Below are 19,980 nucleotides of genomic sequence, written 5' to 3'. Positions count from 1 at the left end.
GGGCAATGGTCTTACTGTATTGCCCAGGCCTTGAACCATGCTCTCCTGCCAAGGCTCTTGCCTCTGCCCCTCAGACACGTATTGACATGTGGAAACATCAAACAGACAAAAATGTACTTTTGGTCTGTGGCCATCTGAACCTGCAGAGGTGGAACCTGCAGATGAGACTGTGCAGGTGAAATCGGGCAAACTCAAGTAATGTCAGTGGGCCGTAGCAACGCCACCATCCTGGGAGCGACGCTTTGCTACAGGGTTGCGAGATATTATGGGCAGGAGAAGCCAGGTTAGGGCTGTACAGGATGGAGGTCTGTGTTAGATCTTAACACTGCAGGGACTGCTGCAGTGCTCTTCATGGAAATGTGTGTATGCGTGTGTACGCACGTGTGTGTGTGTTCTCATGTGTGTATGTGTGCATATATGCATATGTGTTTGTGTGTGTTGTGTATGTGAGTATATGTGTGTGTATGTATGTGGTGTGTGTACATGTGTGTGTGGTTTGTGTATGTGTGTATGTATGTGTGTGTGGTATGTGAATGTGTATATGGTGTGTGAGTGTGTGTATGTGTGTGTGTATGAGAGTATTGTGTGGTGTGTGTATGAGTGTGTGAGTATATGTGTTTGTGGAGTGCCTGTGTGTGTGGTGTGTGTGTGAGGGTGTGTGGTGTGTGAGTGTATGTATGTGTGGAATGTCTATGTGTATGGTGTGTGAGTGTGTGTCTGTTAGTGTGTGTGGTGTGTGTGCATAGAGTGTGTGTGGTGTGTGAGTGTATGTGTTAGTGTGTGTGTGGTGTGTATGATATGTGAGTGTGTATGTTAGTATGTATGGTGTGTGTGTGTGTGTGTGTGTGTGTGTAGTGTCTATGTGCGTGGTGTGTTAGTGTGTGTAGTGTCTATGGTATATGTGTGTGCGTGTGTAGTGTCTATGTGCGTGGTGTGTTAGTGTGTGTAGTGTCTATGGTGTATGTGTGTGTGTGTGTAGTGTCTATGTGTGTGGTGTGTTAGTGTGTGTAGTGTCTATGGTGTGTGTGTGTGTGTGTTTGCTGGCCAGTGAGCTCCAGGAATAGTCTTATTTCCACCTCCTCAGATGGATGACAAGCATGTACCACCATGCCCACCTTTCCACACGGTTTCAGGGATCAAACCCGGGTCCTCATGACTTCACAGACTTCACCAACAGAGCCGGCTACCCAGACCTTGCAATGGAAGAAAATGCAGACCAGCGCAGGGGCGGGCTTGTTGCCGGAGTTTTAAACACTAGCTAAGTCCTCAGTGACGTCCTTACAGTCCCTCGGGAGCCACACCATGAGCCCTCTGTAGCCTCAGCTCTGCCGAGAAGAAAGGCATGCTAGGTAGCAATGTGGTGCTGTCTAGAATACCAGGGCCATCCCTGGACGCTGCCATCCCTGGGCCTGGGGTAAGTCCCAAGAGTGAGAGAGGACAAGAGGTCTCTTTAGATGGCATCGCCTTGGGCTACGGGCTTTTGTGGTTGTTATTTTTAAGTCAGGATCTTACTGTGTAGCCCTGGCTGTCCTGGAACTCACTATGTAGACTAGGCTGGGCCTGGACTCATAGAGATCCACCTGCTTCTGTCTCTTGAGTGCTAGAAAAAGTGTGTACCACCATGCATGGCTCACAGTCAAGGCTCATGGACTGTGCGAGGCCCAGATGGAAAACACTGTCCGGTTTTCTTCTTTTTAAATTATTTTTGAAACAGGATCTTGCTATGTTGACTAGTCTCAAGCTCCATATGTAGACCAGGCTAGCCTCAAATTTGCACCAATCTCCCTGCTTTGTCTTCCCGATAGCTAGAGTTCCAAGCATGCGCCACCACACTTGGCTCATTGTCCACTCCTTCATCCCCTCGAGGCTGTGTGAATGCCCATGCCAACAGCTCCTGGCTCCCCAGGAGCAGCAAGCCGCTGGCATATTAGGGACGGATTTTAATTTTATTTTAACAAAATAGCTGTCTCCACTGGAAGAGGCGTCAAGCGTGAAAGAAGGGCCCATCTGGAGTGGAATCACATTGAACAGACCTCCGTGCTGTCATTGATTTTCTAGGAAGAAAAAAATCGCCTCTGGCTACTAAACGGAATTAGTAGTCACTGATGACCAATTATTTTAGCCCGCTGTGAACGGAGCGCTGCACTGAATCCAGTTTGTCAGACCCGAATCTCCTTCTTAAACACCTTTCAACAAATGTGTACCTAAAGTCCCTCAGAAGGCGTCTTCACTTTCCTGGCTCCCGCCAAGTTCTGGGCTCGGCAAAGTTTTAATGAGCATCGCGGATGAAGATGAGCTTCTATGAGAGGGCCCCTCTGATCCACAGAGCTCTTGCGCGGAGGCGGCGGGCGAATCAGAGCTGTCAGGCCTCATTTGTACCCACCCCGCACCACACTGCACCCATGTCAACCTAACGTTTGCAAACGATCCCCTCCATCTCCCTTGTGTGCTCACCCCCAGCCTTCATTGGAGATCAAGCCTTGGTCTGGGGTATCAATCGCAAAGCTTTGAGGATGGATTTGATGGGGCGAATCTGAACTTTCTCAAGGCACACCGGGAGCCAGAGCTGGTTTTCGTCTCATTTATTCCCCACTTTTTGCACCATTAGACTTAATTGTGACATGGTGTGGCTAAGAGTGGAGCATCAGGGCCGGAAGGGACTTCTCTGAAGGTTCCTTCCAGGTTAGAGCAAAGGATTTGTCAGAACTCTTAGCAGTGGCTCGGCCACCACAGCAGAGGCTGTGTGAGAATCCATGGGCCGGTCCCCAGCTGACTTCAGAGCCAGGGGAAGCAGCAGGGCCCAGTGCAGACGCCCCATTGTGGATCAGTACATTTATAAGCCTTGCTATCCAGAGAAAGTAGAGCACATTTTCGTTCCTTGGAAGCCCTGACGTCTCCTTGCAGTCAGTCTCCTCCCCTTCCTGGGGGACCCCAAGTCTCACCAAGCTCTCCAACTCTGATGTGGACCTGGCTCAGTTCTTCCTGCCCCTCCCAGACCTGTGTACACCACCCGCTCCCTCTGTGGTGATATTTTGTTTGTGCTGTAACAAGTAAAGCTTTCCTTGAGATCAGAGTGCGCAGCTAGTTACTAGTTAACCATAGAGGCCAGGCAGTGGTGGCACACACCTTTAATCCCAGCACTTGGAGGAGGAAACAGGAAGATCAGGAGTTCAAGGCCACCCTGGACTATGAGAATGAACCAGTCTAAAAGAGAAACAGAGCTAGGTAGTGGAAGCTCACACCTTTAATCCCAGCACTAGGGAGGTGGAGACAGGAAGTGATATGGCTGGGAGGAGAGAGGAATCATAAGGCGGGCGGAGACAGGAGCTCAGCCCCCTTTCAGGCTGAGGAGTTGGTGAGGTAAAAGGTGACTGTGGCTGGCTCCTTTGCCTCTCTGATCTTCCAGCACCCCGATATCTGGCTCTGGGTTTTTATTATTAAGACCAGTTAGGATTCACGCTGCATCTCTCCTCTGCCCCTTCTCCCTCTGCTCTCAGAAGAGCTTCAAATACCTGGGTAACTGGACAGACCCCACCATCCCAAGGCCTGTGCTGCCCTCCTCCCCCGCCACCCCTGCAGCCTCAGCCCCTGAGCTTGGGATGGAGGTCCCAAGCCTTATCTGGAGATACAGAATAGAATAGCCCACCCAGATGGCTTTTGGGTAGTTTTTCAAGATCTAACATGAATGGCTGAGAACCACAGGTGTCCATGTCTCCAGCCCCTGGTTTATGCTCAAAAAGGCAAGGCCAGCCCCCAGGGGTAGAGAGACCCCAAATTTTGCTATCATGAGGATTTCATGGATGAGACATCGATACTTGCCCTGAGTCCCTGCACCCTTTCTAAGAATGTCAGGCCATCCCTGTTATGAGATTGTCTGCAGGGTTCCCTGAGAACAGGGTTGCTTCTCTCACAGCCCCTTCCTGGGCTCTGGATATGGGCTGGGCAGCTGCACTCAAGAGAGTCCAAAGGTCTCCAGGGATACTTGCTGTTTACTGAGAATGTCATTGGGAATGGTCTCACACCACCCTGTGCAGAGTACAGACCATGAAGACAGCCTAGGGGCTGCGGGTGCCAGACAAAGGAAAGGAAAATCCTGGGAGGAGGAAGCAGAGGATATTCAGGAGCCCTGGGGATCAGGAAAACAGGGGTCAGCTGAGAGGTGGCCAGAGACGCCTTAGGAAATGGGGCAGTACATCCTGAGGACAGCAGGAAGCCACAGGGGTCAGCTGGGAACAGCTGGGAAGCTCCCCTAAAACCTCAGCTCCTGTGTGGGGTGGGCTGGAGACCAGGAGACAGTGTCTGGTGATAGAAGCATTGCCTGGGCAAGTCTGGGGTCTCCTGTGAAAGCAGCCAGACTCCCTGGACCTGGCCTCCAGGTGTAGCTGGCTGGCCAGCCTCATTCATCCTTAACTACTGCCCTTGGTGAACACAGATTGCAATTTGTTGGGCTGTGGCATCTGTAGCTGGAAGGCTGGGAGTCCCAGCTTCGCTGCTAGTATGTGCTGTGTGGCCCTGGGCAAGCCGTTTGACCTCTCTGGGCATCAGCTGCCCCAATACCACCCTTTCCTGTGCACATTTAGTGAGGATAAATAATTAAGCTTTTCTGTGTGAACCCCTCCCGCTCCTCAAAAGAGAGGTGTGCAGGAAGGGCAGCTGTAATTGTTACCGCAGGGGCCTCAGCCTGTGGCAAAATCATTCATGTTGGAGTTAGAAAGAGCTACAATAAAAAGCTGAACTTCAAAACACACACACACACACACAAAAAAAAAAAAAAAAAAAAAAAAAAAAAAAAACCAAGCAAATAAATAAGTGAGCTGTAACAAAGCAACAATGGTGACTGGGGCGGGGGGGATAGGGTAATTGGTTCCTAACAACACCTCCTGGAAAGGTCAAGAGAGGAGGGGTACCGGGCATGTGGCCCAGTGGCAGAGTGCTTGCCTAGCATGCAGGAAGTCCTGGGTTTGGTGACCCAGCTCTGCTCAAACCCACCATGCTGCCTCATCCCTTTAAAGGCATGCCCAGTACTTAAGAGGTGGAGGCCAGAGGATCGGAAGTTCAAAGTCGTCCTCAGCTATAGAATGAGTCTGAGGAAAGCCTGTCTACATGAGACTCGGTCTCAAAATCCTAAATGAATAAACAGTCTTCACCTAGCTCTAACTCTCAAAGGCTCTCTCCTGTGTACCTGACAGTGTTTGTTTTCTGTTTAAACTGAGATCCTCTTGAGGTGTGAGACTTGAGTGGAAGAACTTGGGTTTGTTTTGGTGGTTGCTCTGTCTAAGATGCTCAGTGTCTGGCACCACGCCGCCTGTGAGGAGGATGGCGTCCTCCCTGAAGGCAGATTCCACCATTTAATCTGGTAATTTGCTATAACACACATGCAGCCTAATTTGTACCGAGCAAACTAAGGAAAATGTATCTGTCAAAAATTTGCCTAAGATTTCTTTTCCCTTTCTTTTCTCATCTGCCTTGCGTTCTTCCTGCCTCTGTGTGTGTGTGTGTGTGTGTGTGTGTGTGTGTGTGTGTGTCCATCTGTCCATGTAGGTACATGCGTGCACGTGTGTGTGGAAGATCCTCTGGTGCTGTCCACTGAATTTTCTGACATAGGGTCTCTCCGTGGCCTGGAGCTTGCTGATTCAGCCAGGCTGGCTGGCCATCAGCCTGGGACGTGTCTCCACCTCCCTAGTGCTGGGATTCAAAGTGTGCACCACCACACCCAGTGTTTTTTTGTTTGTTTTTTTAACATGGGTTCTAGGGGATTTAACTCAGGTCTTTATTACCCTCCACATGTCTATGCAGGGTGGAGCACGTCAGTTCACAGCAGGCACAGAATTGTTTCTGCCCTCTGGAGCTCCACTGGGGCCAGAAGGGATGAACGGGCTTATGCTCAGGTGGAAAACACCTAGCCAAGGCTGTTTAGGGCAGGGTAGCTGGGAACCAGCCCTTGGAGGAGGCAACCCCACAATTGAGGCCCATACGAGAAGAGATGACATGTGTGCATGTACGAGCATGTGCTGGCAAGGAGAACTCCACCCAGAAGGGCTGGAAGTCTGGGGAAGCCATGCAGTGTAGGGTGAATGCCAGGAGTTGAAGAGAAAGCTGAACCTGGTGGACCATGGCTGCGAGTCCAGTCCTAGCTCTGAAACTGGAGACCATGCAGGGGTGATAACATCCAATTTATGGCCTGAGTTTTCTCCACACCAGGCCAGCCTCTGCACCTGTTTATCCACGTTAATGAGCCAGAACAGAAACTAGCCAGCTTGTGGGTGGCCATGGAGGGCCTAGGCCAGGGCTGCCTGCCATAACTCACGGCATCCTAGGTTCCCCTTGGCTCAGCCCCCACTGCCTCTTTCCAGAGAATAAGAATTGCTGGGCTGGCCAGAGCAGGACGCTGAGTCGGTCAGCCAGGCTAGGGGAGGGCTGAAGAGCTGGTGTGAAGTGATGGATACGCGGGGCTGCGGGGAAGAGGGCTGTTCGCTGGGAGCAGCCTCTTGGGGTAGATATTTCCAGATTACGCACACAGTGTCGTTAGAAAGCACAGCTATAAATTAGGCTGCTCAGAGGCATGGGGCGTGTAATAATTAAGTAATAAAAGTCACCACAGGGGTACAGGAGGCAGGAACAAAGAGCCACTGTCTGTCTATGGGAATCAAAGCCTTGGGCTGCTTCTCAAATGGAATCCAACTTAGCCAGATTCCCAGGTCCTCTGGTGCCCTCATGCCAAGTTGCAATAGTTTGGAGAAGTGGATGGATATTTAGGGTCCTGGCTAACTATCTGGTTGTCTCCAAGGCCACACAGTCTCACTCATAGAAGGGGCCTGTCAGGGATTACAGCTCACCAGTGCCAGGGCAGCGGGGAAGACAGAACCAGGGCTAACGGCAGCTGGGACTCAGTGCCAGCCAATTACACCAACTGGGAATGCGGGCCTATGTGGGCAGAACTTACACACTTTCACAACAATCTGAAAAGTTGTTTTGAAACATTGACTGTCCTATTTATGTGTAGGGTGTGTGTACGTAGGTGTGCGTGTGTGTACCTGCATGTGGAGGTCAGAGGTCAACCGTGGGTGCCATTCCTCAGAGGTCTCCCTGGTTTTTTGAGAGAGGGTCTCTCACTGGCTTAGTGCTTGTCAAGAAGACTAGGCTGCTGGCCTGAGAGCCCTAGGGACCTGCTGGTCCCCCGTTTCCCCTAGTTCTAGGATCACCAGTGCATGCCAACACATCGGCTGTTTTTACACAGATTCTGGGGATTAGGGTCAGGTCCCCATGCTTATACAGCAAGCACTACACAGACTGAGCATCAACAACTGAGCCCCAGACATCTGTATCTCTAACCGTTGACAATGATTTCAGACTTTCAGTGTTGCCGTACAGACCAGATCCAACAAACCCAGGGGCAGAGGTTTGCAGCCTCTGGACCTTGCTGGGCAGACATGGGGGCTTGCTTCTCCTGTGTCTCTACCTCTCATCTCAGGTTTGAGCGGCTCCTGATGCCCTCTCTGGCTGCTTTGGAAAACTATCGGCACTATGACCATCCAGATGGGTGTCTGTATGCAGCTCAGCATCTTGGGCCCTCCAGGTCGTGAGTCTCAGGAGTGAGAGAAAACCTGAATTACTGTCTCTAGTGTTTCTGGCTCCGACTTCAATTCAGGCCCAGACAGCAGTTCCCAGGGCATATTCCTGAGCATCTTGGGGCTTCCTTAACAAGTTGCCACAAAGGGGTGAGGGAGGTTAGGGAAGAAGACGGGGTGGAGGTAGACAGCATTAGCTCCAGTCCTCACAGCTCTGGAGGTCACAAGTCTGGTCCTGAGCTGTCACCTCTCCCCTCATTCGAGGCCCCAGGAGACTCTAGCTTGCATTCTGGGTGGCGAGTCTACTGGATAACGCTGGTCTGGAGGGCTGGTCACTTTTCTCCACATGTGTGCCAGAAGATTCCACACACCTCCCAGGGCATGGCTTCTGGAATAGTCTCTGCTGGCCGCCGCCGCTAGCAGGGTTGAAATGATCATTTATTTGGTTTGTGGTACTGGAGCTCAAATCCAGGACCTCACACAAGCTGGGCAAGCACTCCACCATTGGAATGCCCCCAGCCTAGAGGAGCACCCTCATGCTGTGGTTGTTTACCACAGTGGTGGTGATAGCACTGAGGCCTGGCCATTCTGAACTGAGGCTGAAGCGACCATCGGCCAGGCATTTCCTATTAGCCTTCTAGCCGGTTCAGCCACCACTAATGAGCATCACCCACACTTCTATTGATTAGTCTAACTAATTATTATTATATATTTAAGTTTTTATGTATGGCTATGTATCAAGGGCCTGGTGCCCTTGAAAGCTAGAAGAGGACATCCAATCTGGAACTGAAGTTACAGATAGTTGTGATCCACCATGTGGGTGCTGGAAACAGAACCTGGGTCCTCTGCAAAAGCACTCAGTGCTCTTAACTGCTAAGCCCTGTTATCTCTCCAGCCCCATTATCACATATTTTTAGAGACAGGGTCTCAGTATCTAGCAGGCTTCCTCACTGCACCCAACTTGAAAATTATTTTTAAATAAATTTTAAAAATTAACTCTTGGAGGATAGGGAGTTGAGATGAAGTTTCATGTAACCCATGCTGGCCTTAAACTCACATAGCTGAAGGTGACCTTGAACTTGTGATTCTCCTGCCTCCATCTCCTGAGCGAGTTGATAGCTTTATTTTCTGCAAAATTGACAGAGTGAGATGGCTTCCTGTCTCATCACCATAGGCAGTTAGGATGGCTTCCTGTCTCATCACCATAGGCAGTTAGGATGGTTTCCTGTCTCATCACCGTAGGCAGTGGGATGGCTGCCTGTCTGGTCACCGTAGACAGTGGGATGACTTCCTGTCTGGTCACCGTAGGCAGTGGGATGACTTCCTGTCTGGTCACTGTAGGCAGTGGGATGGCTGCCTGTCTGGTCACTGTAGGCAGTGGGATGGCTTCCTGTCTGGTCACCGTAGGCAGTGGGATGACTTCCTGTCTGGCTGGTCACCATAGGCAGTGGGATGACTTCCTGTCTGGTCACCGTAGGCAGTGGGATGTCTTCCTGTCTGGTCACTGTAGGCAGTGGGGTGGCTGCCTGTCTGTCTGGTCACCGTAGGCAGTGGGATGGCTGTCTGTCTGGTCACCGTAGGTAGTGGGATCACTTCCTGTCTGGTCACTGTAGGCAGTGGGATGACTTCCTGTCTGGCTGGTCACTGTAGGCAGTGGGATGGCTTCCTGTCTGGTCACCGTAGGCAGTGGGATGGCTTCCTGTCTGGTCACCGTAGGCAGTGGGATGACTTCCTGTCTGGCTGGTCACCATAGGCAGTGGGATGACTTCCTGTCTGGCTAGGCAGTATAGGCAACAGGCCTGCCTCCTGAGCAGGTACTGAACTTGAGGATCAGAGTTTTTCTTGGTACATGGCCACTGTCCATTTTCACACTTTTTGTTTATTAATGATTTTATTTAGTAATTAGAGTTCAAAAGTTTAATCCAATTTCCAGATCACATCTCTTACACGATCTTCATTCTGTTAAAGGGATAAATTAAATATCCTCATTTTAAGTAGTTGGTGCCTCCCTATAAAGAAAGGAGCACCAAATCCAGATCCAAGTACACAGTCATCATAACCAATATCACTTGTTTTCCACTGAAAATGGCAAATTCTTCCCCCTCGGCCATTCTCATAGTGGCTATGACAGACCACGGAGGTGGTGAGCCTCCAGATACTCTGGTCCAACATGGTGCTGCTCTGTGAGGGGCACAGACATGGGAGGCAGAAGAAATGGCTGCACCACCACAGTCTGCTTTCTTCATGACCTTGCTATACAGAGCAGCTGCACATTCTGTCTTGCAAGCTGTTTAGAGCTCAGCCCCAACCTGGGAGCAGTGCCCCAACCCCTTTGGGGGATTTAGATCTACATTAGCTTTGAGCCTTGTGGCTCAACCAACCTCACTTGGAGTGCTGCCCCACACTGCTCTGGGACCAGCTTCTCCTCCTCATCACTAAAATGATAAAGGATGATACCTGCAGACAGCACTTGCAGACAGTACCTGCAGACAGCACCTGCAGACAGTACCTGGAGACAGCACCTGCAGACAGTACCTGCAGACAGCACCTGGAGACAGCACCTGCAGACAGCACCTGCAGACAGTACCTGCAGACAGCACCTGGAGACAGCACCTGCAGACAGTACCTGCAGACAGCACCTGCAGACAGCACCTGCAGACAGTACCTGGAGACAGCACCTGCAGACAGCACCTGCAGACAGCACCTGCAGACAGCACCTGCAGACAGCATCTGGAGACAGCACCTGCAGACAGTACCTGCAGACAGCACCTGCAGACAGCACCTGAAGACAGCACCTGCAGACAGTACCTGAGGACAGCACCTGAAGACAGCACCTGCAGACAGTACCTGAGGACAGCACCTGAGGACAGCACCTGGAGACAGCACCTGAGGACAGCACCTGCAGACAGCACCTGAGGACAGCACCTGAGGACAGCACCTGCAGACAGCACCTGAGGACAGCACCTGCAGACAGCACCTGCAGACAGCACCTGAGGACAGCACCTGCAGACAGCACCTGAGGACAACACCTGCAGACAGCACCTGGAAACAGCACCTGCAGACAGTACCTGCAGAGCACTCAGTACTGGCTCAGTGTTCCAGGCTGCAAGCCATGAAGACATCTAGTGCTGCCTCAGAAAGAGATAGGTCCTTGTGTAAAGTTGAGATTAGTTCCACCAGGCCAGTGGGACTGACAAATGTGGAGCCAACATCTCCAGAGCAGGGACAGAGTTTAAGTGAGGAGAGACCCCCAAGGGTGGGGAGCATTTTGCTCATCCAACTTGGCAGCATTCTTGCTGATGAGGACCAGAACAATCAGACCCCAAGGTTGGGAATGAAGATCCCGAGCAGTTCCCAGGGAAATCAGACACTGAGGCTAGACCACCTGCTTGGCAGGAGTCTTCTGCAATACTAGCCTCAGCAGACCGAGGGCAGAGCCCTGGGTGGGTGAGGCACAGCAGAAAGGGATCCGGGGAACCTAGGAGCCCTAATCAACATCAGTCTAAGGACAGAATCTTTGTACTATCCACATAACACGTGGAGCCTCCCCCTGTTTGCAGAGCACTTTGTGCATGCGATCTGATTCTCTGGGTTTTCTGGGTGCTACAGGAAGCCTTTCCTGGCTCTAGGGAGGATGATGTGGTCTGCAGACGGTGGGGCCTGTGCTCTGTGGAGAGGGGGGTGTCTGTTCCGTATGTGGGTGCCCTAGTTTTCCCCAGGCCTCAAGCTCTGTGAAACTTTCTCCCCACAGGCCATCCACACCCTTCTTTGACCTGTTACAACATCGGTACCAGCAGCTGTGGGTACAGGAGCAGAAGGCCACTCAGCAAGCCATCAAACTGGAGAAGAAACAGAAGGTAGTCCTGCCCCCACTTCTGAGGGGCTGAAGCTTGGGGAGGGAAGAGAGGAGTCAGCATCAGTGGAGTCAGTATGTGGTTGGGAGTCAGTATGTGGTTGGGGCAGGAGGCAGGGGTGCAGGCACATACTGCTGCAGAGAAATTCAGATCTGTACTGGTCTCAGTGATGGTCTGGTTCTGCTTGCACCTAATTCTGGATGGTGAAAAAGATGGCTGGACACCAGTCAGCAGGTCCTGTCACCTCCCAGCTGGGATTAGGACCTAGTCACATTGACTCTTACATGGAGATCTTTTCCTGAACTCCTGTCCGACCTTCCTACAGAGGAAACTAGGCTCCCATTCCACCAGCCTAGACAGACATGTGCTCCACACTGGCTGGTATGACAGGGTAGGAAACCTGTCTATAAGGGTGTGTTAAAGAAATGTTTTCTTAAACAGTAGGAAAGCGTTTTGTTACTAAGTAGTGAGTAATCCTCTCATGAGGAACACATCTTCTCATACGGGATCCCAGAAGGCATCCTTATCCTACATCCTAGGCAGGGAAAGCTGTGTGGAGAAGGCAGGGCAGCACAGAGAAGTGGGGTCCAGGGTCCCTGTTGCACCCAAACTCCTCCAGTTACGATTGATGTGAGTCATTAGCAATGGGCAGGAAGTCATTTTGGTGAGATTTTACCAAAAAAATACTCCCTGCTTTTCTTTATGCTGCCCTGTGCATTTTAAAGTACTCAAAGGCTCTTCCTTTAAAATATTCTAAACTTCAGACTTCAAGAGAGTTCATGGTGCCTCCTCAGTTGATCCAGACTGCCAAGTCAGATTTTGTGCTTTTTAGATTTCCCTGGGAGTAGGGCACCGGCCAGGTATAGTGTCATGCACCCATCATGCCGGCACCTAGGAGGTGGAGGCAGAAGAATCAGGAGTTCAAGGCCAGCCTCGCCCGCCTAACAAGTCTGAGGCCAGCCTGGGCTGTGGGAGAGATCCTACCTGAGAGCAGAACAAAGCAGCACATGCAGATCTTGGATGTTGCAACAATCACAGACAGCATTGAGCATTACTTCCTTCCCTGAGAGCTGGCAAGAGCCCCATGTCCTGTCCTCAGGCATCTGAGAATTCCATCAGGTCAGCATCTCACCCTAGGATCTTAGTTTGCTTCACTTCATGGAGATGCTGAAATTCAGGGAAATGAAGCAGCGGAGGCTGGGAAGATGGCTTAGTTGATACTTGCCAGGAAAGCATCAGGACCTGAGTGTGGATTCCCAGCACCAACGTTAAAAGTTGAGTGTCAGCCGGGCGGTGGTGGCGCACGCCTTTAATTCCAGCACTCGGGAGGCAGAGACAGGCGGATCTCTGTGAGTTCGAGGCCAGCCTGGTCTACAAAGCGAGTTCCAGAAAAGGCGCAAAGTTACACAGAGAAACTCTGTCTCGAAAACCCAAAAAAAAAAAAAAAAAAAAAAAAAAAAAAAAAAAGCTGAGTGTTCAGTGCTGACGAAGAAGGGGGCTGACAAGAATCCCTGGGGTTTAACTGGGGAGCTCTAAGTTCAGTGAGAAACTCTCTCTAAAAAATACAAGGTGAAGAGCAATTGAAGAAGACGCCAAACACAGGCCTCTGACACCCGCAGGTGTGTGCACGCATGTGTGTGTGCACCCCCACACGCGTGCGCACACTCAAGGAGAAAAGAGACAGAGATGGAGACTCCGACGTCTCTCTGGTCAAGTGCAGGCTCTTCCTGCAGCTGGAGCCCTCGTTTGCTGACTTCTCGAACACTAGGAGAACAGCAAAAATGGTTCTAGGGCCACACTGGGGCTCAGGGGAGCCTCCCGGGAAGGGACCACATAGTCTCCCGGCGGCCTGGTTTTCATTAGAGAGCCCAGTATTGAACTGTTTTTAAAGTGGCCTCTGGTTAGTCTGTTACTACCTCAGGAGTCACCACGCTGTGTGACAGTGTGGAGGAGGCATTATTGCCCCAAGCTGCTTTGTAGCTCCACAGGAGAGTGTTACACTTTAATCAACAGCTGGTTCCCATGGCTCAGAGCCTCTCTGCCCCTCCTGCTAAAGCAGACGCCCATGTTGAACCAGCCTAGGGGAGGAAAACTATCTTCCCTTCATCCTGGGTTCAAAGCTGAGGCCTGTGTGATAAAAGAGATGAACAGAGCTGGAGAGATGGCTCAGGGGCTAAGAAAGCATACTACTTTTCCGGAGGACCTGAGTTCAGTTCCCAGCACCCAGGTGTGGTGGCTTACAATGACCTATCATTCTAGCTCCAGAGGGATCAAGCGCCTCTGGCCTTTGCAGGCAGCTGTACACATGGATACATCCCCCCAAGTGTGTGTGTGTGTGTGTGTGTGTGTGTGTGTGTGTGTGTGTGTGTGTCAAATAAAATATTTAAAATTCTTTAAATGAGCAGGAAAAAAGCATGTGGAATAAAAATTCCCCTGACTCAGGAATCTTTGCAAAGAAGAGCCAAAGAAACAAGCCTGTGTGTTCTCGTATTGGGTTTGAGGATGTGGTGGGTCGTCCTGGGGAAGAGGAAGAGATTATGATCAGAGGGTGATCCTGCAAGGTACATGTGTTCGGATTCTCCTCTGTGCCCTGCATTTTTCAGAGACAAGGTGGTCCTTTCCTCCAGTAGTAAAGCAGCCCTTCAGAGGTCTCAGGGCCCTGCAGCAGATGGGCAGAGCATCCTTCCTGGGATGTGGGTCCCACCTCAAGGATGAAGGGTAGCTGTGCTGGAGGAACTTGCTGGGTATGTCTTTTCCAGAGGCTGAGGTAGTAATTTGGGATATAATGTCCTGAGTCCTATGCCCTAACACAGAGCAGGCACACAGAAAAGGGCAAGCCAGCTTCAGAATTCTCTTATCATTCTGTGTGTGTGTGTGTGTGTGTGTGTGTGTGTGTGAGAGAGAGAGAGAGAGAGAGAGAGAGAGAGAGAGAGAGAGAGAGAGAGAGACACATTCAGGTTTACAGACATACATGTAGAAGCCAAAGGTCAACACTGTCTTCCTCAGTCAGTCTTACCTTGAGAGAGAGTCTGTGATTAAACCTGGAACTCACTGGTTCATCTAGACTAGCTGCCCAGCAAGGCCCGGCATCTGCCTATCTCCAGCTCCCCAAAGCTGAGGTTACAGACATGGACCACCACACCAGCTTTTTATGTGAGTACTGGGGATCTGCACTCAGGTCCTCACACTTGCCTGGCCAGCGCTTTACCCGCTGAACTGTGCCTCCAGCACCCTGCTCCAAGTCTTTGTAGGTATCGTGCTGTCTTGAACATGCCGGCGAAGCTGCCAGGGGCTGGGGCTGCTGTCTGAGCTGATCACAATTTACCAGGCTTGAAAAGATGATAAGTTTTCGGGTTGGGGATTTAGCTCAGTGGTAGAGCGCTTGCCTAGCAAGCACAAGGCCCTGGGTTCGATCCTCAGCTCCAAAAAAAGAGATAAGTTTTCAAGGCCAAACCACCCACATCCCAGAGGAAACCTGGCTCTGCTATAAACCAGCATTGCTGCTGAGGGGACCCAGGATCTTGGACAGCAATGACCCCCAATGAAGTTCTTGGTGACAGTGAACCTTGGGCTAGCTACTGTGTTCGAAGCACCCATGAGCAGCTCCTACAAGAACCATGACTGACAGGCACTGGCCACCTTTTCTAGTCAGGAAATGGAGCACTAGAAAGACCACAGGGCTGTCTGCTGCATCCTGAAGGCCAGCTTGGCCACCTCTGACTAGACAGCCTCTCTGCTTTGACTTAAAGTCTCAGTCTTGTTCTAAAAGGCAGAGTGAATATCCGGCCTAAGGGCCCGGAAGTTCCTGGTGGACATTACATTACAGTGCAGCTCGGCCGTATGAGTTTGTGGAGACGGCCTGTTTCCCTCCCTCAGTTCTCTGGCTGTCACAGACATGTGCTTCCACCTAGGTCACCTTAAGCCATGGCCTGGGGCTCTGCCCTTTTGAGCTAAAACAGTTGGAAGAGTTCTAGGAACAGGGAGAAGGCCATTGTACAACTTGGGCTCATATGCCACCAATAGTGCCCAGGACATTTACAGAAACGTGAAGAATTCAGATGTAGGCCAGACAAGGTTCAAGCCCTAGCCTACCCCAGGGCTTGTCCCCAGGGAACTGACACAACAAAGACTACAGGAAGGAAGGCAGTAAAGGAGCAGAGGGGCAGGCCCAGGAGGCCTCCTAGAGAGGCTGGAACCCATCGGGTGCCTGTGCCTCCCCATCCCCCACCTCACTACTCCAACATCTCCCGGCTCTGTGACTCCAAGTTCAAGGTGCCTGCTGGACTGACTTCTGCTGAGGTCTCGCTCCTTGGCTGCAGGTGGCCACCTTCCACTGTGTCCTGACATGCTGGAGAGAGAACACTTATCATCCACCCCCTTGTTCTAAGGCTCTAGTTAAAGCCTGGGTGATGGTGGCACATGCCTCTAATCCCAGCACTCGGGAGGCAAAAGCAAGCAGATGCCCGTGAGTTCAAAGACAGCCTAGTCTACAGAGCGAGTTCCAGGATAGCCAGGACTACACAGAGAAAGTCTGTCTCAAAAAAAACAAAACAAGGGCTGGAGAAATAGCTCGGTGGTTAAGAGCAGTGGCTGCTCTTCCAGAGGACCTGAGTTCAATTCCCAGCGCCCACATGGCAGCTCACAACTGTCTGTAACTCCAGTTCTAGGGCACCCGAAACCCTTACACAGACATATATGTAGGCAAAACACCAATGCATATAAAACAAAAACAAACAAATTGCTGTGGGATGGTCTGTATGTCAAGTGTGTTGCTGATTGGTCAGTAAATAAATCACTGATTGGCCATTGGCTAGGCAGGAAGTATAGGCGGGACAAGGAAAAGAATTCTGGGAAGTGGAAGGCTGAGAGAGAGACACTGCCAGCCGCCATCAGGACAAGGAAGATGTAAAGTACCGGTAAGCCACAAGCCACGTGGCAAAGTAAAGATTAATAGAAATGGGCTAAATATAAGAGTAAGAGCTAGACAATAACAGGCCTGAGCTAATGGCCAAGCAGTTTAAATAATGTAAGAGTCTGTGTGTTTATTTTATAAGTGGGCTCTGAGACTGGCCGGACTTGGTGGCGGGAGTTGGAGAGAAAAGTTCTCCAGCAACAAATGGCGTCCAACGTGGTGGCAAGAGTTTCCACCTAAAAACTTAGAAAAAAGATTCTAAAACGGAACTAAAAACAGCTTCCTAATTGTCTCTCTCAAATGAGCGGCAGCTGCCGGTTTGAGCTACTGGCGGGTTCCTAGCGTGCGCTCTCGACCTGCAGTATGGTGGGAATGAGGCCTCTGCAAATAACACATTAAGCTATGTGGTGGATTTAGCCTTTGCTAGTACAAAACAAAAAAAAAGAAGTTTCTGGGCTACATGCTACTTTGGTAAAAGTGTAGACCCACTATTTCTGAGAGTTACGGCTCCCAGAGCTGGCGGAAAGCGGACTGCCGCCATGTTGGGAAGCTGAGGTGGGCGGAGCCAGCAGCCACAGCTGCTGCAGTTTAAGGCAAGAGATTCACAATAAGACAGATTCAGATGTAATAGTTTACAATGTATGTAAAAGATACGTAGGCTTGAAAGAGACAAAAAAAGTGATATATAGAGTTATAGAAACAAATACATAGTTTTAAAAAATAAAGTCTTTAAAGAGACAGTAAAGGTAGTATAAAAAATAAGCCACGTAAAGATGACTACCACACAGAGAATCTGGATTATGTTCTCTTTGATATTCGTAACTACAGAAAAACATTTGATTGTAAAAGCTGTTGAGTTATGCCAAAATGTATATTTTAAAGGTATCTTGACTTCAAAATTTGGATATAAGGATATGTTGCTTTGGAAAAGAGTCTCTGCTCTTGTTTCCACAGAAAGCCAGAGACTATGGATTTGTTCCAGATTAAGATACATCAGGTTTGACCAGCCAAGACCCCCTGAAAGGTCTCCAATGACACCATGGCCCAGATGATTCAACATCCAGAATGGTTTCAAGTCAACTGGCTCAGACGATACACTCTCATGGACTATTCCATAATCCTAAAAATTTTCTTTGTATCCCCATAAGATACAGCGCCCCCCTCCAGCAGGAAGTAGTAAGAGAAGCTACGCCCAAATTCCCAAATATACCAAGCTGGCTTTAGAGATGGAATTGGCTCACTCCCCCTCTAAACCCAGACATATTGCTCAAAAAAAAAAAAATGGTTAAGAGATTCTTGTGTCCCAAATCAGAAGAGCCCTCTGGTGTGGGACAGAGAAAAAACAATATTTTTATTTAAAGCAGGTTGATTATAAATACAATCTCTTTCTAAAGAAAAAAAGGGGATAGTTTAGATATGATAGGATGAAAGGGTAGATTAATGAACCTACTTTGAAAGAGTAACAACTTGTTTAAAATGTTTTACATTGCTATAGATTTTAGTTTATTGATACAAATTTAAACTTAATTTTGTTATACTGTATATATATTTCTATTCTTGTTTGAGGTATTATGTTTATGTAACTCATTTAAAATTATAATGGATAATTAAAAAATAGATTAATAATTAGTCATCTATGATAATCATATTTGTAGCCATGTTAGTTAAGTCTTCTAGGTATACATAGTTATATTTCAGATAGATAGGTAGTCTTCAAACACTTCAAAGACCTACAGAATATGGCATTTAAAATGTTTTAAAAATTTAGACTTTCTGGACAATGAGACATGTCTGCTCCTGACAGCACCGATTTACTTCAGAGAGGAGGATGGGCATCGAAGACACTCCATACGGAATTTATCTTCACCTTGACAAAAATAGCCATTTGGGCAAGAAACTGTTCTTGCCTGGACTGTCTGATCAACTGGACATGCAGGGCCCATACAAAGGTGACCACTGAACTTTGCTTGACAAAATGGTCCTTCAGGTTCCTGCTTTGCAGAGAAAACTGCCAGACATTCTACAGGACACAGAGAAAAATGAATAAGAGACTCTAGGCCTGTGGGCTGAAGACAGATGCCCCAACTTTACAAGAGAACTTTGAATGACTGTCCAGGCTGCCAGCTGTCTCTGTCTACCCTACAAGACTCCTAAAAGTTGCTTATATCCTTCTCCATTTCTCAGGTAGTAATATATCCTTCTGAGGTCTTTGATGTGGTTAAAGACTAGATACTTACAATTTTCCTTAGTTATAATAAAAGATAAGTTAGATATAAAACCTTAAACTTACAAATATAAGATAGATAGGATCTCTTCTTTAATATTGTAACTGTAATTCTTGCTTGATAATTGTTTTGTTATATGTAATTTTACTATGTTAAAGTTAAAACCTTCCTTTTTAAGAAAAGAAAAAGGGGAAGTGCTGTGGGATGGTCTGTATGTCAAGTGTGTTGCTGATTGGTCAGTAAATAAATCACTGATTGGCCATTGGCTAGGCAGGAAGTATAGGCGGGACAAGGAAAAGAATTCTGGGAAGTGGAAGGCTGAGAGAGAGACACTGCCAGCCGCCATCAGGACAAGGAAGATGTAAAGTACCGGTAAGCCACAAGCCACGTGGCAAAGTAAAGATTAATAGAAATGGGCTAAATATAAGAGTAAGAGCTAGACAATAACAGGCCTGAGCTAATGGCCAAGCAGTTTAAATAATGTAAGAGTCTGTGTGTTTATTTTATAAGTGGGCTCTGAGACTGGCCGGACTTGGTGGCGGGAGTTGGAGAGAAAAGTTCTCCAGCAACACAAATTATTTTAAAAAAGAAGAAAACCAAACCAAACCAAAAGTTTCTGTTTTAACGGCTCCAGCTGCATTGGATGGGGACCCACTCTTGACTCTGTTTAACCTCAGTTACCCCTCATGAGCGTCATCTCCACACAATCACGTCATGGTTAGGACTGCACCATCTGAGTTTGGAAGGACACACCTCAGTTCTGAACAGACACCATGAACTACAGCACTGACTATGGGCCTGCTGGTACCTATTGGTGGACATGGAATCAGGGTTCAGAAGGGATGGGCTTCCCCCACCTTTGAAACCCTGTAGAGACCTCCCAGGCTCTAAAGGAGCTCATGTTCCCTCTCCCCCAAGACACTCACCCCCGCTTCCTCCTCCTGGGTGGGCCATCATATGGACCTGCTCCATGGGACAGTGACACCCTGTTGGATCATACATTTCTTCATGGAGTTACACTGACGCATCTGTGGTGGAGAAGGATGGAGGTGGAGTTACACTGATACATCTATGGTGGAGAAGGATGGAGGTGGAGTTACACTGATGCATCTATGGTGGAGAAGGATGGAGGTGGAGTTACACTGATACATCTGTGGTGGAGAAGGATGGAGGAAGAGTTACATTGCACCAACCAGAAAGCAGGGAGAGATGAATGTCTTTGCTCAGCTCACTTTCTCTTTATCCACTCTGTCCAGGACCCCAGGCTGTGTGATGGCAGACATCACATTCAATGTGTGTCTTCCTTCCTCAATTAGCCCAATCTAGAGACCACTCCACGGACATGCTCAGAGGGTTTGTTTCCATGGTGATTCCAAAGCCTCCAGGTCACAGGGCAAGCATCTCACCACTGCCTTTTTGGC

General features: G+C 49.2%; 1 protein-coding gene, 1 non-coding gene and 1 pseudogene across 2 annotated transcripts in view; 2 read left to right on the top strand and 1 right to left on the bottom strand.

The window, feature by feature from the left end:
* Positions 1 to 19,980, top strand: part of Cfap77 (cilia and flagella associated protein 77) — a 131,293-nt gene that overhangs the window by 82,449 nt on the left and 28,864 nt on the right. Inside the window, exon 4 of the mRNA XM_059259920.1 lies at positions 11,320 to 11,425. Coding sequence (XP_059115903.1) covers positions 11,320 to 11,425 — 106 coding nt within the window. The remainder of the gene's footprint in view (positions 1 to 11,319; positions 11,426 to 19,980) is intronic.
* Positions 9,531 to 9,740, bottom strand: LOC131908686 (cytochrome c oxidase subunit 7C, mitochondrial-like; annotated as a pseudogene).
* Trnaa-agc (transfer RNA alanine (anticodon AGC)) lies at positions 14,777 to 14,849 on the top strand. Its single transcript has one exon. It is a non-coding gene; the product is annotated as a tRNA-Ala (tRNA).

The sequence above is a fragment of the Peromyscus eremicus genome, chromosome 4, assembly GCF_949786415.1.
Source record: "Peromyscus eremicus chromosome 4, PerEre_H2_v1, whole genome shotgun sequence".
Lineage (NCBI taxonomy): Eukaryota > Metazoa > Chordata > Mammalia > Rodentia > Cricetidae > Peromyscus > Peromyscus eremicus.
The sequence above is the reverse complement of the archived record's forward strand: the minus strand, read 5'-3'. Positions and strand labels throughout refer to the sequence as shown.